This window comes from Brachyhypopomus gauderio, chromosome 4 (assembly GCF_052324685.1).
Source record: "Brachyhypopomus gauderio isolate BG-103 chromosome 4, BGAUD_0.2, whole genome shotgun sequence".
In the NCBI taxonomy this organism is placed as follows: domain Eukaryota; kingdom Metazoa; phylum Chordata; class Actinopteri; order Gymnotiformes; family Hypopomidae; genus Brachyhypopomus; species Brachyhypopomus gauderio.
The window spans coordinates 15,765,308-15,789,187 of record NC_135214.1 but is presented as its reverse complement, the minus strand read 5'-3'; the positions used below and the strand labels follow the sequence as shown (position 1 = coordinate 15,789,187).

Sequence of the window (23,880 nt, the reverse complement as noted above, 5' to 3'; positions counted from 1 at the left end):
ACCACCTATCTTTTAGTGACAGCAACAGGCTGCACTCTTCTGGAAAGGCCTTCAGTAATATTCTGGAGTGCGTCTGAGAAAATCTTTGCCCATTGGGCCAAAAAGGCCATTGTGAAATCAGACCCTGATGCTGGATGTCCTGGCTTGTGATCAGTGTGTTCAATGGTAGGACTCTGCACAAGCTACCACACATCTCAAACATCTCATGTGAGCATAGGGGCACAGACATGCTGGAATGGGAAGAGGAGGCATGTTATTGTCTAAAATGTATTTGAATGCTGTAACATTACACTTCACTAGAAGTAAGGGGCCTGGTCCAAACATTGAAAATCAGTGAAAGACCATTATCCCTCCCACATTCCAACTAGAACTCTCCCAGCAACAGTCATTTGTCCATCTGCCACAGAGCGAAACATAATTCTTTACCCCCAAGAACACACTTCCACTGCTCAAGTGCATGCCTTGCACTTTAATGCTTTGTAGTGGGTGTGGTCATCTTAGGTTTGTGCGCAATTTCACAAACTTGAGTTGTAGTAAACTGCTATAACTGTACCATGTTTAGAGTCACTGAGCTCTTGTGAATTAACCATTCTACTGCCATTGCTGGTCTGTGGCAAATGCATTGCTGTGTCTGTGTGACTTCACACACCTGTTAGCAATAGGAGGGGTGTCCTCTTACTCATGAGTTCTAGTACCTGTAAGTACGTAGTCATACTGGCTGACTTTGTTGAGTTTGATGCCCTCATAAAGGACGTGAAGCTCATCTGCAGTAAGCACCTGGCCTTTCCAGTGCTCATAACCTAAAACAAACAAACAAACGCAGACGGACGGACAGGAGTCAACCAATGGCTTCCCAAGGCAGGCCACACTAGCGTGCATGTGAAATTCTGGAATGGGAGATTGCTAAACTACAGTTTTGAAATGGGAATAAGGGCACGCTGCAAGTTACACAGGAGCGGTAGCAGAGATTCAGCTGCTGAACATTAGAGCTTCTGTGGAAGTTTGGGTGTGAGCATGTGACCTTGACATCGGCAAAGGAATTTGAAAATGCTGCAGCACCTCATGCCAGAACAAACGTCGCCTCACAGCAGAGGAGTGAGATAATCTGTCCAAAAAGAATAAAAATGGGCAGTCATGGTCCTGTGGTAGGGAATTGTTCTTGTGACCAGAGGGTTGTGGGTTCGATTCCCAGACCTGAGGCCATGACTGAGGTGCCCTTGAGCAAGGCACTTAACCCCAAATGCTCCCCGGGCGCCGGGCTAGGGCTGCTCACCGCTCTGGGCATGTGTGCACCACAGCCCCCTAGTAATCACTAGTGTGTGTGTTCTAATTGCACAGATGGGTAAATGCCCTCAGACCCTCTGGCACATTGCCCAGATCACAGGCGCAGAGACGAGAGTTAGAGAGAGAGAGAGTGATGGAGAGTGGGAGAGAGGGTTGGAGGGAGTGAGCGTGGGAATGAGAACATAAAAACAAAGGGAGAAAAGCAGAAGAAAGAGGGACTAGAATGTGTGCGAGGGCAAAGGAGGACACATTGTGGTCGATTTGAGAAATACAGAACATGGAAAACCAGGCCCTGCTGGACGCGCTGTGGGCCCACAGAGCAGGGGGGGGCCTCAGACTGCTCCTCACACAACCCCCTTTAGTCCAGTGACTACAGACACAAGAAGTTCTGAATAAAAGCCTTCCATGCCTAACTAAACTACAAACAGTTTCAAGTTGTAAAGCTTCTCAGAGCAGGACAGAATGGACAGGGCATTAACTCGTAGATATGCAGAACAGTCCCCAAACTCTCTCTGTCCTAGAGCCACGTCACTGTGATGAGTGAGGTGCTGCCTCATTTAACAGGGGAACCATTTATTGTTCTGTTTTTTATGTACTTAACAGTTAAATCACAAAGTGTCTCCAAACGGTTGTGTTGTAACTGTGTACATATTTTTTTAAAGGCAATTAATTTTTTTAAAAAGGAAATTAATGCAATGAATTAAAGAATCAATTGTAAGTGAGGAGATTACATCTAATCTCTGAAAGGGCAACCCTGGCATATCTGAATAACACTTTAAATATTGTGTGGAGGGCGTGGAGATCACCCAATTGAAAATGAAACCACCTCTATTGCAACCATCAGTGCTGGATAAATCGAAAAACGTTATTTACTGACAGTTACCCGTGTGATTGGAGAACTGTACCGAATTTATGGAGTCCACTTCAAAGCCCAGAACCTGTAACAGGAAACACACGTCTCATTCCATCATGCTCAGTACCATACATGCATGCAAGTTTATAATATAAACAGTAAACACCAAACTGGACAAAATGCAAACACGGAATTTTAAAGAAGAAATGCCCTCGGCATTTTACTGACTTTCAAAATTATCAAAAAGCTGAAAAAAGTTAACAAATTTGCAGACCAGTCAATTAAGTCCCCGATGCTGTTACACAAATCTTAGTTTTTCTGGAACTTATTTCCTTACCTGAAGAGGAAACGTGGCCGACTTGTTTCCAACATATCCCCTGACAACATGGCTTTGAATGGACAGTACTCGACAGTCCATGATGAGCAGATTATAACCGATGAAACCGCCCTGCACACGTTGTCAAATATCCGGGTGTACGACTTTGGTCGGTTGCACGACAGAGCGACGTCAGACAGAACTCATTCTGTAAGGCATGAGCCCGTACAACAAGCAAAAGTGCGATCAAACAATGCAATAACAACACACAAACGCAAACAACCCTCGCAACAACAGTTAGGACGAATTAACCGTCCGGCGATTCGTTTGGGAGCCCGTTTGCCTTCGCCCACGGGTTTCACGTGCATAATATTTGACCAAATTTGCTACAACACTAGCACGCGCTAAAGAGGGGACGGTCCTCTCAACCAATCAGCAGCCGCGAGTCCGCAGCTCCGCCTATAAGGTCGAATTCCTGTATTTTTTTTACTTTTACTATTGACTGTGTAACCGGTGTGCTTTTGTAAGCAAGAGATGAAAGTGTTTGTTTTAAAGTCACATCGGGTTTATGATAATGGACAAACCGCTTCAAAATTATACGAATTACTACAACTGCGATTCCAAATGCACATAAAATATAAGCAAACTGGTTTTTAAGATAGCTGGAATACTATTACTTTGAAGTTGCACTTTGAAACCCTATTGCTTACAGTCATAATTTTTTTCACTTTAGATAAGGCAGTACAGGCAACAGCAATAAAAAGTCTAACAGTAACAACAGAAATCGCTGAGGAATATATTTATCTTTGAGCCTAACGTGTAACCACAATGAGGTCCGTGTCCGTTGTGTGCTCTCATTTGCCACATGATTCAGGAAAACAACTAACATTTAATGATGGCGATGTCTTGAACATAAGACTAACACAAGGGGGTTCAGATGTGCAACGTAATCATGCAGCACCAACCACACTAAACGTCCCGAATTGCCACAGGGACAACAAGCCATTTTGCATTTACCAAGTCATATGAGTCATATTTCATTTATCAAATTTCAGACACTGCGTGTGTTCATGGGGACTAGTAAACAAACGGTCCTTACTGTACTGATCCATATGTGATGTGATTTAATGCCGCGAGAGACTAAAAAACTAAAACTATAGCAACTCACGCTTTTTGTCTATGTAGGTGTAATTGAGATATTTGCTTATAATGGCATAGTGATTCGATTCGACCTATTTCAACAAATGAAGAAATTAAATTAAACAAGATAAACTTTCAGGATTAAGACTTCCAGTCTTAATCATTTTTAATTGTAAATTAACTTTATTGATACATTTAATTCAATTAAATCTTACATTCAGTACAGTTCAATTAAAATATAGATGATGGTATAAACTTGAATCTTTCTGTTTCTCATTCACAAACACATAGACAAACACACACACACACACACACACACACACACACACACACACACACACACACACACACACACACACAAGACAATCCAGAACTTTCTCTAGAACTGTTCCACAGATGAGTTATAGTGGCATAGCTAGTGCTCTCAGTAATGATTTAGATAACAAATCATGGTTTGTTTGTGTCAACAGCCCGTGTTAGCGAGATACAGCAGAGAACTCACAGTCAGTGGTGCACGATCATACGTAAACGTCTATCTGCGTGGCCACATTTGTACCGTGATTCTGTTCGGAATGTACTTGAGCCACACATCACAGTGACAGAAGATATAAAACCGGTTGGCCAGATGCAGAGTGAGCAGGATAGAGAGAGCACTGGTACACTGACCCTGTTCACGGTTCGGCCGCGTTCTTCTCTGGATCATGTCAAGATCAAAGAGCTCTGCTTCCACAGGACGGAGTCAGAGGTCTCTGTGGCCACGATGCCGCTGACATCCTGGGCGCTGTAGTCGGAAGCATAGCATGGTGGTCCACCGGGGAGCAGTGTGTGTTAATGCACAACTGATGCTGCTGTCATGGATTTACGGTGTACACTCTGGTGTTTAGCCCTGCTGCTGTGTGGCCCTGTGAAGTTTGACAGGGCGGATGCGGACAAACGCCTCGTGCTGGATGAGGTGAATCGACTGAGAAACATGTGGCTACTGTCAGTCAAACAACTGACGCTGAAAGGTAAAGGTGTGGCTGGTTTGGTTCATGATAAGAATATATTCAAACACACCCCTGTAATGAGCACACATGTAACAGGTGGGTGTGATATAAACAAATTCAGTGATGTTGAATAGAAGGCACCACCCTGTGGGTCTATAGCAGCAGGTGTGCACAGGAAGCAGTTAACAGGTGATTATTGTCTGCAACATCATAGCACAGAATTAAAACTTCACCATGTAATATGTATTTGGCTTCTAATAATCAGAGACCCAAGGACATGCTTATGACGCTTTCCTCGAGTCATTTACTGATAGCAAATGGTGTTTGATTTGTGTTTCTCTATAGCTTTGCATTAGCAAGGTGATAACAAATTATTAGGTGATAACAAATTAGTTTTGACCTAAATGGAAAAAAAGGGAAAAAAAGACAGGACTGACACTCCAAACAATACAGTTCTAAATAATAATGAATGGATGTCAGTGTCAATTCAATTCTAAATCTTGTCAAAATCTAATTTAAGTATTTTAGTCACTCTAATGATTTTACTAGATAAGACACAACTGATCAGCCATTATTTTAGTTTTTATAGTTTCGTGAAACAATAACTGTGATGAATGTTATACTCAAAACACTTGTGTGTGTGTGTGTGTGTGTGTGTGTGTGTGTGTGTGTGTGTGTGTGTGTGTGCGCGTGCGCACGCGCCTGCTGAATATTCATCATCTTTAATCTCTCAGCAGCTGGGTCACATACTGGTCCAGTCACAAGACATGGCATGAATCAGCTTCTGTATTGCCGTGTTGGGATTGGTTACCACCTGCAGATCCTAACCAATGGGACTGTGGGGGGTGTTCATGAGCCAACTAAGTACAGTAAGTTTTACATATCTCATTTGAGCAAATGGAACTCAAGTGGTTAAAAGAACTGAGACTGACTAATCACTGATTGGTCTCATATTAGCAAGTGGAGACGTCTGCTAGTCTTTAGCCATTTAAGATTGTGCTTTTGGAGATCAGAGATGCTCTGCTGATGCTTTTTTCTTCTCATCTGACTATATAAGAATTTATCACACTCTCTTGCTCTGTCTCAGGTTGGTTGGGTGTGTTTGCAATGAAGCCCGGCGTAGTGGGCATACGAGGCACAGAGAGCAGACTGTATTTATGCATGAACAAAGAAGGAATCGCACATGGAACGGTGAGGAGCACTAACAGTGAAGTGTATGCCCCCCCAGGGCTGTCGTGTGTTTACACGGAGACACCAGCTGCTCTTATTCCTGTGGTTTACATATAAAACAAAGTGAACATCTGACCCATTTCTTACCTGCAGAAGGAGTTTTCATCCGACTGCCTGTTCAAGGAGCGTCTGGAGGAGAACCACTACACCACCTACTCGTCTGCAGCTCACCCGGGCTTGTACCTGGCCATGTCCCGCCGAGGCAGACTGAAGAGGGGCGGTACGGTGGACCCGCGGAAGGCCTGCACCCACTTCCTGCCACGCATGGCTAAACACCAGCACTCGGACTAGCTGGACTAGTTGGACTAGCAGGACTGCCAGTGTACCAGTGCCACGTCTGTTATTGGGAAAAACAATTGAACATTTGAACATTGAAACATGGACTTTGATAGAATGAATATTTGAATTCTGCACACAAAGATTCTTGTTTTCTGGAACAAAGACTCATACACATACATGTACTCTACATCGTTGATGCAGATATATATGTAAATATGCTTTTGTTATTTATTTTTAGATTTTGTATTTATTAAATAAAGTGTATGACATTGTTTAATACATATATTTGTATTTGTAATGGTCTATCCTAATAAAAAAATGTATGTAATTTTACAATACATTGTTAGCGCTGATTATTTATTTATCAATTATTTATAATCCTTCTTTTGTTTATTACTCATTCGTAGTCCATCTTAGCGTTATTCTTTCCACATACCCCAATGCCCCACTACCTTTGTGAAGGTACATAGGTCCTGAAACCTGATCATGTATCCAGGGAGACGCCGAGGTCACCTGATCTCTGTTAGAGTGCCATAAGCTTCTCAGCACACCCCTCCTTAGGTATCCCACAGTACCTGAGCAAGAGAGAGAGAAGGAGAGTGAGGGAGAGATAGAGAAAGATGTCTGACTATTTCAGAAGGCACAGAGCTCTTAGCACACATGGGAATAAACAAAGAATGAGGATACTTTAGCTCTTCTGGGTAAGTACCTACAACTAAAATTGTAATTGTTATGGTGTTTCTCCATTATCATTTTGTATTAGTGGTTGTGAAGTAAAGCGTAAGCCATCTCCACCCTTGTACTCCAGTGGATAGGATCATTTTATGGGTAGTGTGGTTATCAAACTCAGGGGAATATTGTCTGAATGAATAATGAACTGCGTAACACTACTCCGTTCAAACATCTCATCTTTCACAGATTTGTCTCTGCTTAATTCAGTTCCTTCCTGCTCCACCTTTAATCGCATTTGGTTGTAGTAACAATGATTTTAGTGAGGTCTTTGTGAAGGCCATCATGGATTACTCCGAGACACCCGAGGCCGTAGCCAGGATCATGAGTGAAGGTGTGGAGGATTCACCTGCTGGAAGAGATCCTGAAGCCACACCTACCCAGGTAAGCATGTGAACAGATGAGGCCATTCTCCTTCATGCTGGATGCGTTTTAGATGCTTGGTTTGCAGGAGTCCCATGGGAATCTCTCCACAGGCCGCAGAGGCAGAACAGGCAAGTCCTGCAAGAACAGAAATTGTAATGGTGGGAGATGAAGACCACCAAGCTTACGACATCAGCAGCCTGGCAGCAGAAGAGAGTGCCAGTCAACCAGACACTAAGATGACAGAAAGCTGTCAAACAGGAGACCCCAGCAGTGACCCAGCCCAGCCTGGTCCAGTGATGCCCATTACAAATGTTCAGCCTTTCCTTGCAGGTAAAAGATAACACAACGAATCTAGGGATGGCTCTGTCATTTAATTACATCAGTAAAAAAAAAAATATTTTCTGCTCTCTATCACCTAAAGATGATCTAACAGCAGAGAAGATCCTGAGAAGCCACATGTTCACATGCAGGGTTGATTATGTGATCAGTGCAAGTGTGGCATTCGCCGTCATTCTTGTGATCACCATCGGCCTGGGAGGTGAGTGGGTAGATGGGTGGCTCGCTGCCCGCTATCTGCCGTGACCTGGTACAGTCACATGATCTGGTACAGTCACATGACCTGGTCCAGACACATAGGGCCTCCAACTGGTGTGAATAATTAACAGCCATGATTATATTGCACATTGTGAGGCCCACCGAGTCGGATTCAGCTCTTTGGTGTCATATAGATATTATCAGTTTAGTGATATATTGATTGCAGAAAATAAATTTTAAAATAACCTCATGCTCTCTGAAACCATTTGTATGATATGAAACTATCAAGTTCAGGATTGCTGAATTTTCCAATACATCGGGCTAAACTCATCACTTAACAGTCAAGCTTGTCATGAGTTCAGTACGGTGTCTTAGAGCATGGTCATATTTGGAGTTCTAATACACACACACACACACACACACACACACACACACACACACACACACACACACACACACACACACACACACACAGGTCAATGCTTGTTGTCCTGCTCTACAGTAGGCTTGAGCTGCATGGGAAAATTCCAGTGTGGAACATCTGGTTGTATCAGCATCTCTGCCAGGTGTGACGGGAACACAGACTGTGAGAATGGGGAGGACGAGCTTAGCTGTGGTGCGTGTACTGCACACACATATACACACACACACACACACACACACACACACACACACACACACACACACACACACACACACACACACACACACACACACACACACACACACACACACAACCGCACAAACCAGATGAAGCACACTCATTCCCCCATTAGCCATATGTAAAGCTGGATCATGGGCCTCACCATGTGAAATAACTCAAAGCTAATCCAAAAAGCGGTATTTCTCCATTCTGACGGGCCTTTCCTGTTGTGTGCATAGTGCGTGTGAGTGGGAAGAGTTCCGTGCTTCAGGTGCTGACTGAGGGAGTCTGGAGGTCCGTGTGCTCGGACCACTGGGACCAAGTCCTGGGTTTGTCTGCCTGCAAACAGTTAGGATACTCCAGGTAAGACCTTTGCTATGTGGCAGAGGGGTTGGTGGAAGGTGTTGTTCTTGACCTTGAATGTATTATTTTAGAAACTCAACATCTCCCGGTATGGGAAGAGATAAGTGACACTTCTAATGGACGCACCGATGTTGTGTAACTGTGAAATTCCCTTGTGTCTGTCAGAGCACCAGGGAAGCAGAGTCCACAAGCTCGGCTTTCAAAGCCTGCTAACTTGTACAGCACCAGCATCCCGAATATGATGCCTCTTCTGTTTTTCTTTAGTAATTTTGCTCTAGAAATAATATTTCCACATGCAGGCTAACACGCTGTGTCATCCTCTGCCTCTCTTAGCTATGTGGGATTTGGGTCCACTCCTCTCTCCGCCATTGAACAGGACCTTCAGAATAACTTAGTTTCAATGAACCTGAGTCATCTGAGTGCCCTGTACGCCATCAAGATACACAGTGCAGCTGATCTGAGGTTTGAAATCATATTTGTGTACTTGTTGTATGACTATAATGTTGTTGTTGATGATGATGACGATGATGGTCAAGATATCACAGAAAAAAGTCTGGAATCACTGGAGAAACCTTTACCTAACATACATGGACTACTATTGTTGTTCAGTTTTTCATCTTAAGATTTTTCAATGCAGATGATCTGTTCATAATAATAAAAACAGAATAGCTATAAGACTGTAATAGAGGTTTAGAGAGCAGTCCTATTTCCTCCACCTTCAAATGCTAGGTGCTCTTACTTTTTCTGAACTTACATCATGAAATAAAGCCAGTATTGCACTCTCTCCATGAACATTTACCTTGCCTCTCAAGCATGCACACACACACACACACACACACACACACACACACACACACACACACACACACATGCGCATAGAGGTCCATTCTGGGAGAAATTTGTGTGCCCTTTGTTCTAAAACCTAAAGCATGGATCATTAATTAACTGACTGTGCTGCTCTGTTGGAATTCATTAGCTCACAGTCTCAGTGTGCTTGGGTTTGACCTCATTAAAATACGGGAATTTTTTGTAGTTTTTGTCTTTTGCATTGGTTCTACAGTGAAAGATCTTTGTAACAGTTTATACAGGTTATATTTTACTGACTACATAATTTTAAATAGATACATTCATTAATTAACCTTACATAACCACAAGTTAAGAGATACTATTATAAGGCAGGTTTCTCATTCTCTTTCCAGTAAAACTGAATGCAACTCAGAGAAAGTCATTACACTGAAGTGCCTAGGTAAGCATGACAAAAAAAGAAATACCACTTCTATAAATTCTATGAATTATATTTTCCCAGCATGTAAAAATGCACTATATCAGACAGATGTGAGCAATAAACCTCAAGGTATTTTGTCTAACCTTCACTGAATCTAGTTGCCAGCAGAAGGATTATGATCTCAAACACTGAGCAAAGACTCATATAACAATGGTGTTAGTAAGCTGCAGTATTAGGGGGGGAAGCTCACCAACTTTCTATGAATGTGTGCGTGTGTGTGTGTGTGTGTGTGTGTGTGTGTTGAAGAATGTGGATCTAGACCTCAGTTTAGCACTCGTATAGTTGGGGGGAACCTGTCTCGAGAGGGCGAGTTCCCCTGGCAGGTCAGCCTCCACTTCCAGTACCAGCACCTTTGTGGAGGGTCCATTGTAACACCATGGTGGATATTAACAGCTGCACACTGTGTATATGGGTGAGGCAGCATTCACACACACACACACACACACACACACACACACACACACCCATATGCACACCGCCTGAGTGAGCATTCATACACACCCACACACACACACACACACACATATGCATGCTGTGTATATGGGTGAGGATATATTCACACACATACACACACACACACACACACACACACACACACACACATATGCACACATGCTCATGAGCCCATGTATGCAACCTTTCTCACAAAGAGATACATGCTGAATTCCCTGTGTGCTGGAGCCGTAGCATCTTCCCCTTTCAGGTTCTCATTCCCCAACCTCTGGAAGGTTCTGGTGGGGCTGACAGAGCAGCCAGTCACTGAGGCCAAATACCACTCTGTGGAGAAGATTATTTATCACAGGAAATACCGGCCTCAAGGTCTGGACTATGACATCGCTCTGATGAAACTGATGCAGCCACTTACTTTCAACGGTAATCCCATTCGCCACTCTTAGACACTAATCTAGAGACACCACTCTGAAGATCTGTCAACAAGTCTCTTGACCTAATCTAAGTATATTTAATGTATTTCCACAGCTCCTCTGTGCTCCGGTCTTCCATGGGTTGGAGTGCATGTTTGGGTTACTGCTTGGAGCTTTTAAAATGGAAATTGTCCATGTTTCATGGCCCCTGTGCTCCTGCTCCTCAGGCTACGTGGAGCCCATCTGTCTACCCAACTTTGGTGAGGAGTTTGAGGATGGGATGATGTGCTGGATTTCAGGCTGGGGTGCCACTCAGGATGGAGGTGAGTCCATCACAGCCAGAGACGGGCTGTGTTCATGTGGGTGTGCAAATGCTTCTGTAGAATAGAACTGTCAATAGCATTCCAGTTTGGCAAAATATAATTTGAGTGTGTTGAGAGTCATTTGAGAGTGACTAATAAATCTAACAAAACTAGAGACTGGTGTATATATAGGCTTAATAGAATATAAACACTATACTACACACTAGACTTATTTTTTGCGTTACTTTAAGAGTGATTTGCCCTGTGCTAAAGTAGACTGTGGAATGTTCCACTGCATTTCAACTTTAACCTAACTGGGTCCAAGAAGAAGTAACCGGGCCTGAAACGAGTTGAACGCACAAGGCGTTGAACCCGAGCTGAACCCACAATGCCGTGCGGTGTGTGCTGTGCCCCAGGAGAAGGGAGCGTGTATCTGCATTCTGCACGAGTGCCGCTCATCTCCGCCAAGGCCTGCAGCCAGCCAGAGGTTTACCAGGGCTTCATCTCCCCCGGAATGATCTGCGCTGGATACCTGGAGGGAGGAATCGACTCCTGCCAGGTGTCTCCCCTCAGCACATTAGGGTAGAAAAGAGAAATGTCATATGCTGTAATAGCTAACCAAAACTGACCCTACATGTTCATATTTCCTTCCCTACATGTTCATGTTTGTGAAATATTTCCTGCTGAAATGTAAAAATAACTTGAGAAAATTTGGGACAGCCAGTTTAAACTCAAGCGGCATTTTAAATTGAAAACCCTTGAAGTGTCCATATTGACACAGCTGTTTCTGCTGTACTGGATGTTTGTCAGGGGGACAGCGGCGGGCCCTTGGCCTGCGAGACCACCTCCGTGTGGAAACTGGTGGGAGCCACGAGCTGGGGTCTGGGCTGCGCCGAGATGAACAAACCGGGCGTGTACACGCGTATCACGCGTGCCCTCACGTGGATACATAAGCAAATGGAGGTTAGCACCACCTGGTGGTGAACGTTTATAACAGGTCACTGAGCCAAGAGGGGCTGACATGACATGCCACCGAAGCTTAGAACAGTCACTCTAATGGATTCGAATGTACGCGTAAGCAGAGCAATTTTTCTTCTTATGTCCAATATAAATGACCTGAAGCTCTTGAACCCTGACTGGACAAACATTTGAATGAGCAGGTGTACAGGTGTTCCTACTAAGGTGGCTAGTGAGAGTACATATAAGTACAGTATATACACTGCTCAAAAAAATAAAGGGAACACTCAAATAACACATCCTAGATCTGAATGAATGAAATATTCTCATTGAATACTTTGTTCTGTACAAATTTGAATGTGCCGACAACAAAATCACACAAAAATCATCAATGGAAATCAAATTTATTAACCAATGGAGGCCTGGATTTGGAGCCACACACATAATTAAAGTGGAAAAACACACTACAGGCTAATCCCACTTTGATGTAATGTCCTTAAAACAAGTCAAAATGAGGCTCAGTATTGTGTGTGGCCTCCACGTACCTGTATGACCTCCCTACAACGCCTGGGCATGCTCCTGATGAGGTGGCGGATGGTTTCCGGAGGGATCTCCTCCCAGACCTGGACTAAAGCATCCGCCAACTCCTGGACAGTCTGTGGTGCAACGTGACGTTGGTGGATGGAGCGAGACATGATGTCCCAGATGTGCTCAATCGGATTCAGGTCTGGGGAACGGGCAGGCCAGTCCATAGCTTCAATGCCTTCATCTTGCAGGAACTGCTGACACACTCCAGCCACATGAGGTCTAGCATTGTCCTGCATTAGGAGGAACCCAGGGCCAACCGCACCAGCATATGGTCTCACAAGGGGTCTGAGGATCTCATCTCGGTACCTAATGGCAGTCAGGCTACCTCTGGTAAGCACATGGAGGGCTGTGCGGCCCTCCAAAGAAATGCCACCCCACATCATTACTGACCCATTGCCAAACCGGTCATGCTGAAGGATGTTGCAGGCAGCAGATCGCTCTCCACGGTGTCTCCAGACTCTGTCACGTCTGTCACATGTGCTCAGTGTGAACCTGCTTTCATCTGTGAAGAGCCCAAGGCGCCAGTGGCGAATTTGCCAATCCTGGTGTTCTCTGGCAAATGCCAAGCGTCCTGCATGGTGTTGGGCTGTGAGCACAACCCCCATCTGTGGACGTCGGTTTCTAACCGTTTGTGCAGACACATGCACATTTGTGGCCTGCTGGAGGTCATTTTGCAGGGCTCTGGCAGTGCTCCTCCTGTTCCTCCTTGCACAAAGGCGGAGGTAGCGGTCCTGCTGCTGGGTTGTTGCCCTCCTACAGCCTCCTCCACGTCTCCTGGTGTACTGGCCTATCTCCTGGTAGCGCCTCCAGCCTCTGGACACTACACTGACAGACACAGCAAACCTTCTTGCCACAGCTCGCATTGATGTGCCATCCTGTATGAGCTGCACTACCTGAGCCACTTGTGTGGGTTGTAGAGTCCGTCTCATGCTACCACGAAAGGACCACCAACATTCAAAAGTGACCAAAACATCAGCCAGAAAGCATAGGTACTGAGAAGTGGTCTGTGGTCCCCACCTGCAGAACCACTCCTTTATAGGGGGGGGTCTTGCTAATTGCCTCTCTTTTCTACTTGTTGTCTATACCATTTGCACAACAGCAGGTGAAATTGATTCACAATCAGTGTTGCTTCCTAACTGAACAGGTTGGTTTCACAGAAGTGTGGTTGACTTGGAGTTATATTGTGTTGTTTAAGTGTTCCCTTTATTTTTTTGAGTAGTGTATTTGTAAAAAAAGCATTAGATCATAAAAGCTGACATTCTGCAATAGTTCAGTGTAATAGTGGGTTGCATTAAAAATTCACTTTGCATACAATACGGAAACAAGACTCACTCTCCATGTACTATAATGCTATAATGTGAACTGCAATGTTCATTAGCAACAGTGACACACTAACAGTTTACAGTTGTGATCAAATTTATTCAACCCCCAATGCTGCGAAGGGTTTTATGGAATTCAGTGCACATTTGTAATTGTGTTCATAATGAAATCTTACAAGGACTTGTTAAAGAACTAAATGCAACTAAGATAGCATCAATTTTTTTTGTCATAAAGTATTAAATGGCCTTTTTGTGATTTCTTCATTGACACAATTATTCAACCCCTTTACGACTACCACTCCTAAGAACAGAGGTTCATTCCAGTGTTTTCCATCAGGTATTGAAAACATCTGTGGATGTCAACGAGCAGCAATCAAGCATGATAAGCACCAATTAGGCAGATTTAAAAGGACTGTGATACTCAGCTCCTTCTAGACATCTACTGGTGTGTTTCCAAGCATGGTGAAGGCAAGAGAATGGTCCCAGAAGACAAGAGAAGAGGTTATTGCTCTTCACAAGAATGGCAATGGATATAAAAAGATTGCGAAGTTGTTAAATATTCCAAGAGACACTATCGGAAGTATCATTCGCAAGTTCAAGTTAAAGGGCACAGTGGAAACGTTACCTGGTCGTGGCAGAAAGAAGATCCTGACCGCGACTGCTGTGCGCTACCTGAAGCGTAATGTGGAGAAAAATCCCCGCGTGACTGCTAAGGAACTGAAAAAAGACCTGTCAGATGTGGGCACTGAAGTTTCAGCTCAGACAATAAGGCGCGCACTGCATAACGAAGACCTCCATGCCAGAACGCCCAGACGCACCCCCTTGCTGACTCCAAAGAACAAGAAAAGTCGACTGCAGTATGCCAAAGGTCATGTGGACAAGCCACAAAGGTTTTGGAACAGTGTACTGTGGTCAGATGAAACTAAATTAGAACTGTTTGGGACAATGGACCAGCGCTATGTTTGGAGAAGGAAGAACCAGGCTTATGAACAAAAGAACACCTTGCCTACTGTGAAGCATGGCGGGGGGTCAATTATGCTTTGGGGCTGTTTTGCTTCTAATGGTACAGGAAAGCTTCAACGTGTGCAGGGTACCATGAATTCCCTTCAGTACCAGGAGATCTTGGAGGAAAATGTGATGGAGTCAGTCACAAACCTGCGGCTTGGGAGATGTTGGACCTTCCAACAGGACAATGATCCGAAGCACACATCCAAGTCCACTAGAGCATGGTTGAACATGAAAGGCTGGAACATTCTAGAGTGGCCATCGCAATCACCAGACTTAAATCCAATTGAGAACCTCTGGTGGGACCTAAAGAAGGCAGTTGCAGTGCGCAAGCCTAAGAATGTGACTGAACTGGAGGCTTTTGCCCATGAAGAATGGGCTAAGATACCCATAGGTCGCTGCAAGACACTTGTGTCAAGCTATGCTTCACGCTTGAAAGCTGTCATAACTGGAAAAGGATGTTGTACTAAGTACTAAAAAATAATGTCACTAGGGGGTTGAATAAAACTGATAATGATGTGAGCACAGTAAAGACATTTGTGGTTATTCCATCATAAATATTATGTTATGTTTGTCTAATTTATAAGTGCCTCTTTGATATAATTGTAAATAAGATGACTGAAATGATCAAAATCAATGTCAAACTGGCCAAAACACTTTATTTCAGTGGGGGTTGAATAAATTTGATCACAACTGTATTAATGTAGGGTGACCAGATCTGAGAAGGTGAAAAAGAGAACACCACGGGGATTTGAAATTGTAAAACCAGGGGAGGGGTACAGAACCGGGGAGAGCGGGAATATTTTGCAAACTACGTGCTTCTAGAAATTCTATGTAAGCTCGAGTAAAAGAGGACATCTGGTCACCCTAATTAATGTAGTTATGATAATCAGTTATTGTTCTATAATTATTTTATAACACAATTTATTTTTCCTGCAGAGAGAAGAAACACTGGTCTTCTCACCAGTCGGCTCAAACAGATCAGACAGCATACAAGATGACTTGAGATGATATCAATCAAAAAATTAGGAAGCAGTTTGCTATTTGAACGCAGCTTTCCCAGGTGCTTTGAAGCTCCAGGCATTGACCAGAATGAAGACAGATGATGATTAGAAACTGAACGTATTGGAGAAGAGAAAGCACTAAAATGTGCAGGACCCTTAGGGACCAAGAATGAAGATCTGTGGTGGTGCGAGAGGTCAGTGCTGGAGCTTCCCGTTTCCTGAAATCAGGTCTACGTCTTCAGGGATCACGTGCCCAGATTAACTGCAGAAATTCTTCAATATGCATCGGGTCGTTTTATTCAAGATCTGTCTGAAATTCAGCCAGAGTGCTATTAGAATAAATCGAGCATTTTTATCTTAATAGAAGAGAGAGCTGTCTGCAGTGAGCGTCACTCAGGTGAAGCCCTGACATTTCTTTTTTACATAACACTACGAAACCTTCAAGGTCTTCAGAACACAGAACATTTTTGAAATGCATTTTTATTCATTAGAAAAACATCTTTAATCTAATACACAGAATGCCATTATTCAGTACGGGCTGCCAACCATAGAAAATGGTGCAACATGATTGAAAGGTCATGCTTGTGTCTTTAAACAAAAAGATATTTTAAACCAAACTACATTTGAGTAGAAACAAGATATTAGGTAACTACTGATTTATAGCAGAAGACCTATTCCAAGCAAGATTGCTTATCTGAAAGTTTGTAAACTGCTACAAATCAGAAATATGTTAGCCACTCTATGTAAATAAATAAGAATGTGTGAACTTCACATTTTGTATCGTCATTTTGTCCTCTTGAAAAGAAAGAAACTTTGCTCAATAATTGGCAAATTCACAGAGTGGGGGGAGGGGGGGGGTATTTTTACAATTCCTCTTTTACATGCAATTTTCTGAAAGAGGTAAAAAAAAAAAAAAAACAAGCAGCAAGCCTTTGCCACTTATTCATGCTTTTAAAATTAACATTTTGTGACATTTGATGTCTTCTTCACTTTCAAAATACATTTTTATGAAAAACATTTCACATGGGCACTAAGAGCCTTGTGTGCACTTCAGGTCAATCCCTATCCCCAGCGGCCCATTTTCCCATACCCAGATTAAGCATAACCCTAGATTACTAGATTACAAAGAACTACACTGCAGGTTAGTTCAAGACTAGGGTTAATGCATGTCTGGGAAGCTGTCCCATAATGTCAGGAGGGAACTGGAGGCTTCAAACTAATTTTAGTTAACCAAATTTGAGTGCTCAGTCAGGAGTCTGTGCAGGGCTCAGTACTGGCTGGCTTTGGCTACACTGGGTAGCATAAGGCAAATACAGTGGAAAAGGACCTTCCCATCAGCACAGCCCCAACTCCCCCCTCCCCCCGCCAAGAAGGCAGGGTACCCGAGTCCACGGCTCTGCCGTGCTGCTGTTCGGATGCATCCGTGGGCGTGGCCTCCTGTGCTTACCAGCTGGTTCGATTTAGAAAAGAGAAACAACATAAGGCATTGTCTTTGCAGCTTGTGTTAAAACCAATTTGTCAATTAAAAAAATGATAAAATCTTGCCTTTTTTTTCTTAGAAAATGTTATTAAGCCCTGAAAACTGGGCAGCTAGCCTGCAGGTTTTTTTTGTTTTTACATAAATATTCATTATAAAACACACAACAAAAAACAAACTAATAAAAAACAAAGCAAATACTTTTCATTATATAAAAATAAGCATCTTTTTTTTCCCGCCGGGAGGAAGTTCAGAGAAGGAACACTAGCATGCAGATTAAAACCATCACAAGCAAAAACTCGCAAAATGTTGGCATCCGAGTGGGCTAGTATAGCAAAATCATTACCAAACGCTACACAACAAGAATTTCCAAACGTCAGCATTATTCAGACACTTGCCTTTTCTGGCTTGCTGTTTTGGAGTTTGTCATACAAAAAAATCCACTCATCTACATGTCTATGCAATAAAACCAGACTTTTCTCACTCAGTAATCTTGTCTGTAAGGTTGTGCTCTCTGTAAACTGTGTGCATGTGTTCTTGTATGTGAGATAATATATGTGAATGTCTATATACAGTACTCTAGATTTGTTTCTGAAATCCTCTTTTTAGTATTTTTTTTTTCTGTCTGTAGTGCATGAGCAGTGCTAAACTCATTGTGTAAACGGGTTAAGTTAATGGCTTGATGGCTTGACCAAAAGTTGTTTGTGTGTGTGTGTGTGTGTGTGTTTCTCAGTCACTGGCATCCAGGCCCAACCCGGTCATGTTGGCTGCAGACAGGTCGTCCTCGTCTGCGCTGTCATCTGTTTCCTCCTCACTGTGATTACCCATCAGGACCTGCTGCACAGCGAGTGTCGCACCGTCTGACGAGAGTGCCTGGAAGCCATCTACGGTCATGCCAACTGTAACCATGGTACCTGGACACAGAACAGCCACTTGCTATGGCATCACTCCATGAACACACAAAGTTTATTTACGATCAGTTACTTTCCGATCGCCCGATTCTAAAACATGCCACACATAGTGTTGCTGTTCCAGACTCTGAGAGTCTGTTCAAGTCGACTCCCCACACATCTCACGGAGAGCTGTTGGTGCACGTTGACGTGACCAGTGCGTCTGCATCCTGTGCTCATCCTGAACTCATCTTGCGCTCACCGTCAGCCATGGAGAGCTGCTGCTGGCCCCCGGAGGTGGCGATGGAGTCGGGCCAGAAGCGCTGCAGGGGCCGGTTTTGTGGAGGCTTTTTCTTGGTTTTGGGCATTTCTGTGGAGCTGGCATCTAACATGGGCTGCAAGATCCGCCTCCGTGCATTAATGAACCTATAACAAAGATGGAGACAATGGTTTTAACCAATCAGCTTCTCAGAGATTAAGGAACTGACCAAGCAGCTAGGACATAAATAAGCAAGATATTTCAGTGAGACTTTGCTTCATGTATTAATTTTCTTCACTCTCAAAACTGTTTTTTGATATTGTTTTTCTGATTTGGTCCACATTTCTGAAAAGTGTCAGGAAAACAGGAAGAAAGCCAGCAAACCATGCAGGACTGCATAACATACCAATTATTGACCTGGAGCAAAGTCAAATTAGTTTGAGAAGCAATCTGCTTCTTCTCATCTTCAGTGGGATATGGGTGCTGAAGGGAGATCAAACAAATGGTTATGAGCACAAAGGCTGAAGACAGAACACTAATAAGGCCCTAATAACTAATAACAGAAGACAGAAGAGGGCCCAGTTCCCCCTGGACCGGCAGCCTCACCCCGATGTGCTGGAAGAGCCAAGTGCGCATGACATTGGTGGCCTGTTTTGGAAGAACGCCACGCTTATTTTTAGATGAGCCGTCATCAGCACCGAGGAAGCTCAAATCCTGATTCAGCTGCAGTTGTAGCTGCTTAGACACAAACAATAAACAAAAAACAGGCACAGCAAGTGGAGCTGAATGAACACAGCTGAATCAGAATCGCCTTTATTGTCATTATAATTTGCATTACAATTAAATTTGAGCACTGTGCTGTGTGTGTGTGTGTGTGTGTGTGTGTGCAGAGGCAAGCCGAGCGTTGGGCACACCTGGGAGTTCTGAATGCGTATGCTGCCTGGTGAGATGGTCTGTGTAACCACGTGGCCTTGTGGTGTTACTACAGTGACGGGCTGATAAACCGTGCCACCTGAAGGCCCCCAAAAATAACAATACAAAAATATTATACACGTATAACATTGGTATAGCAGCATTAATGTACTCATTACTATCAGTTTTTTTTCAGTAATTATATAGCAGATGTATAGAGAATCAGGCCCCAAGAGACGCACCTGTCACCACCTGTGGGGGATTGACTGTTGTCACAGTAACATTGCCCTGCTGCAGGGCAGAGGCAGGCACCACAACGCCCTGTGGGCTGAGCGCCCCGGAGAATGAGCTACAGGGCTGGAAAACAAAAACAGTGCGGTACAAAATAAACACGCATCGCAGGCTGTTGCAATGGGGCACGCTGCCTCTCAGGCCATGCGAGTACCTCAACGGGCAACAGGGTTCCAAACCCCCTTCACAGTGGAAGGCGAGACACTGATGTAAACAAAAGTGGATGGAAGCCGACTTGTGCAGGTAAGGGTCAGCGAGATGGCCGACCACAGCTTACCTGTGTCTGGACAGGAGAGTACGGGCCACCCGGTTCTCCACTCAGCAGAGTCTCACTGTTCATCTTGGTCTTGAGGCAGGCGATGTAGCGGCTGCAGAAGTCCTTACACAGGTCATTGACCTTCTCCAGCTCCAGCAGGTGGATCCGCAACACCTGGATGGCCTTCACCATCTGCACACACGCACGCCTCTTACTGCCGTGTCAAAGCTACGGTCCTATCCACGAGTGCCGTGCCTACTGCCTGTGCTGCTGACACCAGATCCATCAATTAAGCAGTTGCAGGTGGTAAGTGCCATAACTATTTCTTGTCAGAGTTGCAGATTTTGGTAGGCAGTAGGATGGCTTGTTCTAGCATCGTAGGTTTCTTTAACGCTACTGTCAAAAAGGGGAGATCATGAATCGCACTGTGGAGACATCTCTACAGATTTTAGGCCTTTAGGTTCTTCAGACTGTGCTTTGCAAAAACTGTTGACTTCAGAGAACCAAACAGGCAACATCACTGTAACACTGTGACTGCTACAGACAGAATGAGAGAAAAAAAAAAAAAAGACATGCACTCTGACAGTCACAACAACAAATGAGGTAATTTGTGACAGGATTTATGTTTGAGTGAAGTTGAGTGAAGAACCCTTACCAGGTTGTCCAGCTCAGGGTCCTCACTGAAGAAAGCCTTGCCGTCTTTCTCCTGACTGCGCACAAAATTCTCAATATCAACATCAAAGCTCGCTGATGTGACACAGTCTGAGCTCTGAGTTGACTGTTCACACTTCTCAAACAGCAGGGCTAGGAGCGGAAAGAGCGGGTGCCTGCAGAACACGGAAAAGAGGATGATGAATTAATGCAGAACACACCGGAACCAAAACCAGACACAAACCAGGACCAGACCGGAGGAGAATCAACCTTTTAACCCACGAGCTGTTGTACACATAGGTGGAACTCCACGCATTTGTCATTACCTGTATATGGATGCTTTATCTGCGTCCATTGGAGTCTGAGGTTCAGTGAGGGCAGGACTGCATGTTAGTCCTGGGTGTGTGTCAGCAAAGCCCTGCTCTGGTTCATCATCATCCTGCTTTATCGCCTGCATCTAAACCAGGAGAAAAGAAAGTGCTGATGAAGAGTGTGGAGGGAAAAATACAGCGGTGCTTGAAAGTTTGTGAACCTTTAGGACTTTCTATATTTTCTGCATAACTGTCATACAAATCTTAAAAGTAGATAAAGAACATTAAATCAAACAAATGAGACATGTGAACCTTTAGGATTAGTAGATAGTTTGAAGATGACATTTGAGTCAGGTGTTGTCAATAAATGGGATTAGAATCATGTGCGAGTGGCATTCTGCTTTATAAAGAATGAAGAAGCGCATCAAGGAACAAAGGAGAGTTTCAAGGATCTCAGAAGAGTTGCTGATTCTCATCAGGCTGGAAAAGGTTACAAAACCACCTCTAAGCTATAACTAGGGAGTGAATGGAACTTGTGTGAATGCAAATGCCCACCTGTTGCATTCCCTCCTGGTACTTGTTTACTGACACAGGCGGGGTTGCCATCATGGTCACTGAAGCATTATATGAGCTAGTAGTGGTAAATCACCTAAAATACGATTAACCACAAATAGACAAGAAAAAATTATAATGGAAATAATATATAGTACAGTATACACCCAAAAGTATGTGGACACACCCTTAATTATTGAGTTCAGTTGCTTAAGACACACTTGTATAAAAGCAAGTACATAGACCTAATCTGCATACACAAACATTGGCAATAAAATGGGCTGTATTGAAGAGCTCGGTGCCTTTAAACGTAGTAGTATTGTAAAATGTGACTGTTGCTTCAACTCAGTGCGACCTCAACGCTACAAAACACATTTTGATATGAACTGGGGTTGGTTAGAACGTCTATGTTAATGCCCTTGACTTTGTAATGGGACAACAAGGTCATATAATTATGATCGGGTGTCCCATGGACGTAATTTTGATTTCAAAAGTGGGGGGGGCATGGATTCGTCGCTATTTAAATATTTGGTTTTAACCGTAAAAACTGGGGGAGACCAAAGCCGGCTTTTGAAAAAGTGGGGGGGACATGTCCCCCCCCAAAATTACGTCCGTGGGGTGTCCACATACTTTTGGCTACATTGCGTGCTTGGCTCCGACAGTAAATGTCAGAGTTAAAGCGTAAAACACACCAACATGTGTTCTTTGATCGCGTTATATGGCGCCGGAGATCGGGGTTGGGGCAAACGATACAGACAATTACCAACTACCCACGACTTTCAAAATACACGTGTGTAGGTGGAGAACGGCGTGTTTAAACTCTTTTGACATGGTTCATATAAATCGTACACCATTACATCCTAACGCCGTGTGTGTGTGTGTGTGTGTGTTAGTGATGAGTATCCAAGCGTCCACACACACACACACCCACTGTCATTTAGCTGTAAAACATTACCGGATGGGGGTTGTTAGCTTAAAGTTCATCTTTACAAACGGCGTTATGCGGGTGTTTTTTTGTAAACACAACATACAAACACGTGTGAAATTACTGTCACCAACTTCACTAATAACTAGGGCGACTAGGGCAATAACCAGGGGCAGCTGGCACGGAATGTTATTCACGGTATCCACTCGGGAACCGTATGCATATTGGCACTTAAAAATCTACTTGTAATACCAAAAAACACTACAATGTTTGCTGGTTAGATACCGACGAGCGACATAAGGTTGAGAAATCAGATCGCAACAGTCAGTCGCTGTTAGCCGTTAGCGCTCGTTAGCCTGTTAGCCTGTAATCCCGGGCCTGGCGAGCTAACCCAGTTAGCCGTCTCAAAGTTTGGTCAACATTCGCGTATTTTAGTTTGTGTGTGTGTTTGTACTGGTGCGTGACTGGGATAACTGGTCGCCTGTGTACCGGGGACAGAGAAAGGCCCGTGTTTTAATTATCTACACCCGCCAAACACGGCGGCCTACGCCTGGCGACCAAGGAGGGAGGCGCCGGTGCTCAAACGGGGCCTTCGCTTCAGTGTTCGCCCTCAGCTCACAACACAAACCTCCTCTCTCTCTCTATCAAAAAAACCCCGACATATTTATATATATATTTTGTCATTTGTAAGGTTTTCGGGCCGTACGCGGATCCGTATTTGATCAAAATTGTTCCGTAGCGCTTATAACCTCGCCGTAAGCCCTTCGCGCAGGCCGTCGCCCAGATAGTTTGATTGATAGTGAACGGGGGTGAAAAGCGGATTTTGAGTGACAGCTTACCTGGGTGCCAATCTTCGTCACACTGACAAGCGGCTGCAGCAATCGGGATCCGCAGTTGTCGCGTTGCGTCACCGCGTAGCGTTACGCAAAGCATCTTCGGATGTGAATATTCATGAGGTGGGAGGAGATATGATGTGGGATTACGCTGGGCTGTTGCCCTAGAAAGAGCCTGCGGTTCGCTTCACGCCTCGTCTCACTCTCGAGTCGTGCCGTTCTTAGAAAAATCTACGTTTGTTTTCAGGAATATGTTTTATTTGTGCTCATTTAATGCTGTCCTTTAATAGTAAAGCTGCAATTAAGAATATTAGGTCATCTCTTACAACATTAAGTGGACAGTTAATTCTATACATTTGCAGCTATGTAAAATTTCTTTGTATTTGTGTACAACGGAGTAAAGGCCCTAGGATACTGAAGTAATCAGAGTTTTCTGCTATGCAAAACTACAAACATTCAAAATCCCACTGAAACAGA

General features: G+C 44.0%; 4 protein-coding genes across 13 annotated transcripts in view; 2 read left to right on the top strand and 2 right to left on the bottom strand.

Annotated features, from left to right (window-relative positions):
• Positions 1 to 2,871, bottom strand: part of pdxka (pyridoxal (pyridoxine, vitamin B6) kinase a) — a 36,256-nt gene extending 33,385 nt beyond the window's left edge. For 2 of the 6 annotated variants that reach the window (XR_013130447.1, XM_077002598.1), the window contains exons 1-3: positions 2,475 to 2,871; positions 2,190 to 2,222; positions 650 to 800 (exon numbers count right to left, since the gene is read on the bottom strand). Coding sequence is in view for 5 of the 6 variants with exons in the window: in XM_077002598.1 (XP_076858713.1) it covers positions 650 to 800; positions 2,190 to 2,222; positions 2,475 to 2,555 (265 nt within the window). In the remaining variant the exon portion in view is untranslated. Of the gene's footprint in view, positions 1 to 649; positions 801 to 2,167; positions 2,223 to 2,474 lie in introns of all 6 variants that reach the window. The other 4 variants (XM_077002600.1, XM_077002599.1, XM_077002602.1 and 1 more) reach the window with 4 other exon arrangements.
• Positions 2,872 to 3,921: 1,050 nt separating this feature from the next.
• On the top strand, positions 3,922 to 6,260 carry LOC143512370 (fibroblast growth factor 4A-like). Its single transcript, XM_077002604.1, has 4 exons — positions 3,922 to 4,600; positions 5,314 to 5,448; positions 5,667 to 5,770; positions 5,903 to 6,260. Exons 1-4 carry the CDS (start codon positions 4,447 to 4,449, stop codon positions 6,098 to 6,100), a joined length of 591 nt encoding a protein of 196 aa, XP_076858719.1. The 5' UTR covers positions 3,922 to 4,446; the 3' UTR covers positions 6,101 to 6,260.
• Positions 6,261 to 6,697: 437 nt separating this feature from the next.
• On the top strand, positions 6,698 to 16,517 carry tmprss3a (transmembrane serine protease 3a). Its single transcript, XM_077002596.1, has 13 exons — positions 6,698 to 7,201; positions 7,294 to 7,513; positions 7,605 to 7,721; positions 8,220 to 8,333; positions 8,600 to 8,723; positions 9,057 to 9,185; positions 9,923 to 9,969; positions 10,255 to 10,420; positions 10,712 to 10,881; positions 11,099 to 11,194; positions 11,590 to 11,732; positions 11,984 to 12,136; positions 15,982 to 16,517. Exons 1-13 carry the CDS (start codon positions 7,103 to 7,105, stop codon positions 16,051 to 16,053), a joined length of 1,650 nt encoding a protein of 549 aa, XP_076858711.1. The 5' UTR covers positions 6,698 to 7,102; the 3' UTR covers positions 16,054 to 16,517.
• Positions 16,518 to 16,523: 6 nt separating this feature from the next.
• On the bottom strand, positions 16,524 to 23,522 carry pknox1.1 (pbx/knotted 1 homeobox 1.1). Of its 5 annotated transcripts, XM_077002595.1 has the most exons (12): positions 23,410 to 23,522; positions 21,649 to 21,742; positions 21,109 to 21,239; positions 20,787 to 20,958; positions 20,153 to 20,323; positions 19,827 to 19,941; positions 19,587 to 19,684; positions 19,279 to 19,410; positions 19,079 to 19,155; positions 18,676 to 18,839; positions 18,278 to 18,437; positions 16,524 to 17,496 (listed from the first exon to the last, which is right to left on the bottom strand). In XM_077002595.1, the coding sequence occupies exons 2-12, from the start codon at positions 21,700 to 21,702 to the stop codon at positions 17,490 to 17,492; spliced, it is 1,281 nt and encodes a 426-aa protein (XP_076858710.1). In that variant the 5' UTR covers positions 21,703 to 21,742; positions 23,410 to 23,522; the 3' UTR covers positions 16,524 to 17,489. The 5 variants fall into 5 exon arrangements, with proteins under 5 accessions (XP_076858710.1, XP_076858706.1, XP_076858709.1 ...); XM_077002591.1 differs by having other exon boundaries at positions 16,524 to 18,437; positions 23,410 to 23,519; XM_077002594.1 differs by having other exon boundaries at positions 16,524 to 18,437; positions 19,279 to 19,407; positions 23,410 to 23,517.
• Between the last annotated feature and the right edge of the window lie 358 nt (positions 23,523 to 23,880).

Bases quoted from the DNA above. Each gene is read 5' to 3' on its own strand.
- tmprss3a (XM_077002596.1), top strand. From the start codon at position 7,103: ATGGATTACTCCGAGACACCCGAGGCCGTAGCCAGGATCATGAGTGAA. The intron at 7,514-7,604 runs GTAAAAGATAAC...TATCACCTAAAG, and splicing joins TGTTCAGCCTTTCCTTGCAG to ATGATCTAACAGCAGAGAAG. The intron at 8,334-8,599 runs GTGCGTGTACTG...TTGTGTGCATAG, and splicing joins GGAGGACGAGCTTAGCTGTG to TGCGTGTGAGTGGGAAGAGT.
- pknox1.1 (XM_077002591.1), bottom strand. From the start codon at position 21,702: ATGATGGCAACCCCGCCTGTGTCAGTAAACAAGTACCAGGAGGGAATG. The intron at 19,942-20,152 runs GTAAGCTGTGGT...TTTGTTTTCCAG, and splicing joins ACTCTCCTGTCCAGACACAG to CCCTGTAGCTCATTCTCCGG. The intron at 19,685-19,826 runs GTGCGTCTCTTG...GGGGGCCTTCAG, and splicing joins TCCCCCACAGGTGGTGACAG to GTGGCACGGTTTATCAGCCC.
- LOC143512370 (XM_077002604.1), top strand. From the start codon at position 4,447: ATGGATTTACGGTGTACACTCTGGTGTTTAGCCCTGCTGCTGTGTGGC. The intron at 4,601-5,313 runs GTAAAGGTGTGG...TTAATCTCTCAG, and splicing joins CAAACAACTGACGCTGAAAG to CAGCTGGGTCACATACTGGT. The intron at 5,771-5,902 runs GTGAGGAGCACT...TCTTACCTGCAG, and splicing joins AAGGAATCGCACATGGAACG to AAGGAGTTTTCATCCGACTG.